Raw genomic sequence first — 7,523 nt, forward strand, 5'->3', positions numbered from 1 at the left:
CAATCTTTGTTGTCTGTTCTCATGTAATTCTGTCATAAAATGTCATAAAATGTGCAAACTTGGGTGCCGGACAACCGCTCGTGTATAACTGCTCGTGTATTTACTGAAAAATCCAAATGAATCGTATTTTGTTTTCATGTCATTTATGTTAATATAAATGGTCACTACGTATGCATAATAAGAAGCTGAACATGTTTGCGTTAGACGTCAGAATGCCAAAGCTGGTATCTATTCAAATGTGCAATTTGTCAGAAAACATGCCCATTGTTATTATTATTTTATTTTCAAGGAAAAAATGAACGCAAGATGTTTTTTGGTGGTCAGAGAGGTCCTCTTTATTGATTACGCTGTAAATCACAGTTAGCTTTGGTAACACGGCGAACGCTACACATGAGTGTAAACATGAGACAATACACGACACGCGCACACGCAAAGCACCCGCGGCAAAATAGCCGGGCAGTCGTCATCAGAGCGCCAAGTCTCTTCTAACTGGATCCACACTGAACATTATACAATAGATGTATCGATGCAAGATGGCTGCCGCTTAGTGCCTTGATAGTGCCGGCAGCTTTGTTGTACAGTATAGCTCACAGCTCACAGATTAATACAAGGCAAATGGTTCAAAATTAGCTTTTATTTTCACGTTTGCAGCCCTGGTAGTGCAGTGTTGTGTGTGTAGGTGTGTGTGTGTGTGTGTGAAATCTGTTTATTCCCACATGCATCAAGTAATTAATGCGACTTCAGTCCCTTTTCTCGGCAGAATACATCAGCGCTAGCTAGTTTATCATGACTTTTCAATTTTCGATGGAGTTAAGGCGTGTGCATGGTTTCGTTAGGCACAACGTTTACGACACAATGTTGTTGTGCGGCGGAGTTCAAGTATGCGTGCGGCCACGTCGCGCTCTTCTTTGCCAACTTGGCCTTTGTTTGCATCTAACTTGCGTATGTGGTTAACAGTCACAAATACAAAGTGGTATAAGCCGCAATGGAAAAAGAACGAAAAACAAAAATGGGCAAATAATGAGACGAAAGCTACGAAGCAGAAGCCGCAGATTATATCGTCATGTTATTGTACTGTACTGTTCTAGCTAATACCGATAGTCCAAATGACTGAATGGATTGAAATCCGACGTCCACCGACCGACCCACGAGTGGCGTGATGGAAGAGGAATGATAAATATTTATAATAGAATAATAGCACCATCTTTTGTTTTTGTTGAAAAGAAATATAAAAAGCTCACACGTAGAAAAAAAAAAGGACCAGATCTATCGCTTAATGTTGTTGTCTCCTGGCTTACTTACCACTCTTCTTTTCAAACTAAACACGCACACACAAAACAATTTGCTAATCCTCCTAGTCTGTTTTAAACATGCACTTTGGTTAATGTACTGTTAATCCTTTGGCAGATGAACAAACAAAACAAAACAAACACAGAGGCACTTAATCAAGCGAACCAAGCTCACGTGACAGAGCAACACAAAAACTATGTACACGTATGTAAAAGTGTTACATTATAAATAGGTTTTAAACCATAGATACTATATACATCTTGAAACGGAGACGCGGTCGGTTTGCTCGGGGGCGTCGGCAAGTGGCGGCGTAGTTGTTGGGGTGTGGGGTAGCTGACGTCAGTGCTACGATGGGGATGGCGGCGCTCATTCTCGCTTCCTCAAGATGACGTAGATGAGGCCGCTGATCAGTGCCATGGGGAAGGACACCCACGCCAGGATGTAGGAGTAACCAAACTCGTCCGTGTCAGGGACCCACTCTGGACTCATCACCGTGTAGATGATGGCGCCGCTCATCACAAACAAACCTGGGGTAGGTAGGCAGAACGATTAAAATAAAGAAATTAGGAAATAAATAAGACCTAGCGAAACCGAATTGTAATGCCAGACACGCACTATAGCTGGGACAAAATCACTCGCAACAACTGGGACAAGTTGGTCAACGCACGTGAAAGCAATCGGGTGGTCTCGGCTCTCGCTTAGATCCTGGATATTGACAAGGTGTTACAGGCATGTCCGAAATTCTAAGGAATTTCTAGGACGCAACACTGGCACTGTCCAGATTGTGCAATTTACGCCAGCTTTAAGATTGGACTGTCTTGGCTTCTCATAGATGTCCCTGGATGACTCCCTGACAGGGTAGTCTGGGCGTGTCCAAATCTTTGTATTTCCTTAGTGGGTGTGTCGAGGCTGTTTACTCACTGGCAATGATCTGGAAGGTTCCGGTGATGAAGAAGCGTCCGCCCTTCTGCAGAGTAAAAAGCTGGCAGAAGAAGAGGAAGAGCGCCAGGCAGCTGAAGATGATGGACAGGATCATGAGGGCCTGGACCGCCTGGATCCACTCTGGATATAAAAAAAAAAAAAAGCAAGAGGAGACATAATCAATAACAGGCCGGTCACCGGAGACGGCAGCAGAATAAATGCCCGTCATTAAAGCTGTAACGAGGGCAGCAAGCAAAGAAGGGCGCAGACGCTGTCCGGAGCATGTTTACTTCAGGGAGCTTGTAATGGATCCATAACGATAATACTAGCTGGGGGATCTTGTTCTTCAAGCCCCCCTGCCCAGCCTCTCTCCTCCATCCATCCCTTGCATCAGGACCAAAAACTAAACATCGATCCAGAGACTACCAAGGCCAAACCAGTGCAGTCCATTAACTCATTCAATCCCAAAGACGTTTTTAAAAGTCTTTTCAGACTTGGTCCAGAATTTGCTGGTACTGACTGAGTTAACCCATTAACCACCTGGGATGCTCGGAATTTCCCAGATTTCCAGACCGGCCACCATTTAAACTACAGTGCTTTCTATCCACATCTAATACCCAAATTCTGAAAGTGAAACTGGCTTTTTGCGCTTATAGTCATGATAGACATATCCACCAAATTTCATGTTGCTACATGAAACTGGCTTTGGTGGCAAATGTTATAACAACACCTACCCTGAAAGAAATTCAAATCAAATTAAGCTATACAATGACAATGTTGTGTTTTTGCTTTCTAAACAAAGCATGTGGGTGTGTGTGTGCGGGCGTGCGTGTGTGTGCGCATGTGTGTGTGTTGGACCATTTCCCGTTGAACAAGATGGATGAGATAAGCAAGGAAAGCCGACACGCTTGGACTATTAGAGGCGCGTCGGCCATCTCGCCAAAATGCGTTCGCCACCCCGCCACGGGATTTAGTTTTTGCAAATGTTACATAATCCCGTCGGTTGATAAAATGATAGCTGGGCGGAATGTTCCGTCCGTTGGCCTTTAAACACGGATGCTACGCCGGCGAGCCTTTTTCCTTCCTCGGCTGTCAACATGAGACGTTTCCCCTCCCGGTGTCATAAAAACACACAAATCAATCATGCCACTCAGCATCACTTCAATGCCAAACAGGAAAATAGCAGTTGATAAGCAATGACGTCCAGAGTTCTTGGTGTTTCATATATTTTTTCGTCACTATGTTAAGTGGTGGTGTGTTAGCGTGACTAACGCCACATTTAATAACAAAAACATGAACACCCTCTGAAAGTTGTTTTGTTGAAATGGTTGCAGTTGAACCTATTGGAGAGTTTCTCGGTCCATCATGACGCTAGGTGACAACGTGTTGGCAAGTTGCATATTTTAATTTGATTGGTGTGCTGTAACATTTTTTTTTCCTGTTGCAATAATAGTATTTCCTCCTTTATGCTGTAAATGGCTATTTGTGATCATTACTAATTTGATGCACAATAACAGAAAAACGACCATCCCCTTCAACTGCTTGTGTAAATCATACAGTGAAACATTCGTTTGCATTCGATTTCCATATTATGAATGGATGCTTGCGGGCTAGATGTTAGCATGACGAACATCCCGTGTAATAAATTCTTTAACATCTAACTGAAGTTGCCTTGTCAAATTGTCGGCTACAATCTAAATGCTTGACGCGTTAAGTGGCTACATGTTAGCATTAGTAACATCTTTTTTTTTCCTTTCAATTCAAACATCATCCTCTTTTGACAGTCTAGCATTCAGTCCTAGATTTTCTTATTTCGTCAAGTGTGAGCTGGCTCAGAATTTTTCCATCCAGGCGAAAATCAATGAAATATTTTTTCCTGGATGAAAGATTCGAGTGCTTGAATAGCATTAGTATGTGAACGCGACCCCCGTCCTCCCTTTACCCACTTCCTATGTCTCAATCTGCTTGTTTCCATGGTGACCTCCAACATAAAAAATACCGATTTGGTTAGTACTGTAGTATGGGGTGGGGGGTAACAAAACATCAAACTGGATTTCTCGGCGCGCAATCTTGCCTCATGGTGACGCCCCTGACACACCCCTACCCTGGCTGCCCCGCCAGAGTGATTTTGCCCTTCCTATGCCACACGCAAACACGCACATGCGGGCCTGCGTGGGCCTGAAGGACCCAAGGGTTAAATAAACACAGTGCGTCATGGGGCCTCGTGAAAGCAAGTCAAACAAACTACCTGACAAAACACACAGCCTGGACTGGGCCAGCTTGGCCCACACTGGACCAATGACATCACTGGCATTAAAACCCTCACAGGAAAAAAAAAAAAAAACTTCTAAAGTTGGCACAAAATAACCTCCACTCAAATCTTGTCACACACACATGCTATATAAATCTCAAAGAGCCCAGCTGCCACCTCCCTAAATTGTCCTGCTGGACGCTGGAAGCTAAGACGGGACACCGACAGTGTCAGAACACTGGGCGTGACCCGTCGTCAGCATGAGCGGCACAAACACACACACCCACACACACACACAGGCATGCTTTAAATACTCCTCTGCAACCCCACCCACACGCCCACGCATCACAAATGGCCGGTCACTGTGCTGTTTCTGCACACGGGACCTCAATATGGACATCACGCCACTGACTATTTATACAGGCGCCGGCCATTCCAACGACCACTGGCGCATTCTCTCCCTTAGATGGCGCCAGAGGGGCAACCCTGACACGCCCTCATAATTGGCAAGTCATCCTGCACTGTCCTCCATAGGCGCTGCTTCGGTACCTCGGCAAGCAGAATCGTCTGAATAACGCCGTCGCGCCTCAGCAATGTCCTCCGTAGTAAGAAGAACCACATTAATTTATTTGTTAGCTTTCAAGAAGCCCATCATATTGTTGTCACAATATTAATAATTATAAGTCATCTACAGCGTTGTCACTTTTTTTTTAAATTATCGATAACCATAATAGTAATGATCATCCCTTAAAAGTGTCAAACGTCGTTCAAATGTCATCGTAGGACATCAAGTCATCGTCCAAAGCAGTGCCACGCCTTTATGATTGCTGATCCTCGTACGAATCGTTTCATTCTGCATGCTGCGTCCTCCATCTTTTTTTTTCTTCTTTTAAGAAAACTGTTGGTCTTCCATGACCACGCCAATCAATGCTTTCCCAGTCCTCAGTTCTCATCATGTCATTGCGTTAGTCCTTTGCATAAATTCTTCAGAGCACTGGCAATGTTTTCTTGTGTGGTTAGTGTTTGGCATTGCAGTGCTGATCATGTGATTGTGGCTCCCCCCCCCCCCACCCCCGTTGCACTCCGACTGCCTTATCGATCATCAATGATATTGATGATATTAACGTCACTGATCATAATGGCACATGAAATCCTTCCTGGTGGGTACTACTGCGTTGATATTTTGCGAATGATCGGGAACCATACTGTACGGATTAATGTCAGTAATCCAAGATTGACAATGTAAATAATAATGCCCGTGTCAGTCATGACGTTAATGTCACTGCCGTCCCTCCATCGCACACCAAATGCTACCTACCACCATTCATCAATGATGAGAGTAATAATCTGACTGATAATCATTGTCACTACTCATACCAATAATGTCAATCATCATTTTGCCAATAATAATATCAATGTCACCAGTTGCGCGGGCCTGCTTTACGAATCCCTCCAACGACTCACGATTGTTAATCCTCATTATAATCCGTCGTGTAAAAGGAAGAAGACTCTGACCTCCAGTGGAGGCGCCGTCACAACGGTAGCCTCCATTGATGATGGAGCAGTTGGTCCACAGGTCCGAGGTGCCGATATCACTCGAGGTCCACGCCTGAGGACGAAAAAAAAAAAAAGCAAAAATTAGAAACACGTAACAGATTTATTGTTTACGCCTTTATTCATTACACCCCCCCCACCCCACGCCACTTATCCACCACCCCATTAAAAAAAAAAAAAAGCCTCCCCCACCCCCCTCTACATGGGCAGAAGCGGGACTCACGCTGACTATGGTGGAGACGAAGAGGAGCACCAGAGCGGCGACGTGCAGGAGGACGATGCCCAGGAGAAGCAGCAGCATCTTTGCGAGAGAAGAGTCTGGAGCAAGATCAAGAAGAAGAAGAAGAAGAAGAAGAGGAAGAAAAGGAATCAGAGCGTGTGTGTGTGTGTGTGTGTGTGGTTGTGTGCGCGCACGCGTTAATGTACGCGCACGCTAGCGGGACATGGGTGTGTCACTGCAGCAGGACTCCGGACAAGCGCTCCCGCTTTTCACCCATCGAAAGCACTAACGTTGCATCCAGAGTCACCTTTAACGACCTTTTACGCGCTCAACGTCACATGCAGCCATTTTTATCGTCTTAATCCTGTCACCCAAAGTCATTTTAAAGCACAAAGTCCACTTCCAGTGCAGTTTTTTTTTTTTTTTTAAATAACCATTGCAAGTTGTACTTACTTGGATAAGAGAGTATTCACAGCGGGAAGGGGAAAAAAGAAAGCGGTAATCAGTTTTTGTCCAAACAACAAGCCTGAGTAGAAAGAGCGAGTGGTGTCCTGAAGCGGCTGTGTGTGTGACGGAGAGCTGACAGCCGGCTGCCTCTTATAAAGTGTCTCATTATGGAAGAGACAAATCCCGCCCCGGCGGCCCGGCCCCCTCCGCATATAGCCACACGCTGCGGAAAGGCGCGTCGTTGCCCTGGTAACAAGACTTGTGTGTTTATGGAATCACTGTTTTGCTAGTCGTAGTAGTAGTAGTAATAGTAGACATATGGTCTCCAGGACACTTTTTTGGAATCTAACTCTGGAGAACCCAAGAACCCTTTTCTTCTTTGTACATTAAATGACTGCTATATGTTCACTGAACACCCAAAAAATTTTTTTTCAAATATTCAATGCTTTAATCCTAATTTTGGATTAGGGACAAATTTGACCCTTTGGGATTTAAGGGTAGCATTTGAGTAGCAAAATTTATAGGCGTCAAATTTGTCTCCGAGGTTCTCCGTGATTAAAAAAAAAAAAAAGAAGAAGAAGAAGAAATGCAATTTTATAATTTCCAGCTCTGCTTGATCAGTTGATGTTTTTGTAGTTCTGTAGTTCTGTAATAGTGAATACTATTATCCTATTTGGTAATTACTCCATCACATTAGCCACCAGCATGCCTACGACCCTCGTGAGGATAAACGGATTAGAAACTGGATGGGTGGATGGAATAATCCATTCTTCGAGTTATATGATTGAATTAACTCCTTTAGTTGAGAAAAAATATATTTAGTAAAAACAGACGATGGTA

General features: G+C 44.2%; 1 protein-coding gene across 1 annotated transcript; it reads right to left on the minus strand.

The window, feature by feature from the left end:
• Window positions 1-309: 309 nt before the first annotated feature.
• On the minus strand, window positions 310-6,859 carry pmp22b (peripheral myelin protein 22b). Its single transcript, XM_052070760.1, has 5 exons — window positions 6,690-6,859; window positions 6,240-6,334; window positions 5,978-6,071; window positions 2,212-2,352; window positions 310-1,817 (listed from the first exon to the last, which is right to left on the minus strand). Exons 2-5 carry the CDS (start codon window positions 6,315-6,317, stop codon window positions 1,657-1,659), a joined length of 474 nt encoding a protein of 157 aa, XP_051926720.1. The 5' UTR covers window positions 6,318-6,334; window positions 6,690-6,859; the 3' UTR covers window positions 310-1,656.
• Between the last annotated feature and the right edge of the window lie 664 nt (window positions 6,860-7,523).

This window comes from Hippocampus zosterae, chromosome 7 (assembly GCF_025434085.1).
Source record: "Hippocampus zosterae strain Florida chromosome 7, ASM2543408v3, whole genome shotgun sequence".
NCBI classification, from domain to species: Eukaryota; Metazoa; Chordata; class Actinopteri; order Syngnathiformes; family Syngnathidae; genus Hippocampus; species Hippocampus zosterae.

What these genes read in the sequence shown, in the direction of transcription:
- pmp22b (XM_052070760.1), bottom strand. Translation starts at nt 6,317, where the DNA reads ATGCTGCTGCTTCTCCTGGGCATCGTCCTCCTGCACGTCGCCGCTCTG. An exon ending in TCGTCTCCACCATAGTCAGC is followed by an intron (nt 6,072 to 6,239) that starts GTGAGTCCCGCT and finishes TTTCGTCCTCAG; the next exon opens with GCGTGGACCTCGAGTGATAT. An exon ending in AACCTTCCAGATCATTGCCA is followed by an intron (nt 1,818 to 2,211) that starts GTGAGTAAACAG and finishes TACCTACCCCAG; the next exon opens with GTTTGTTTGTGATGAGCGGC.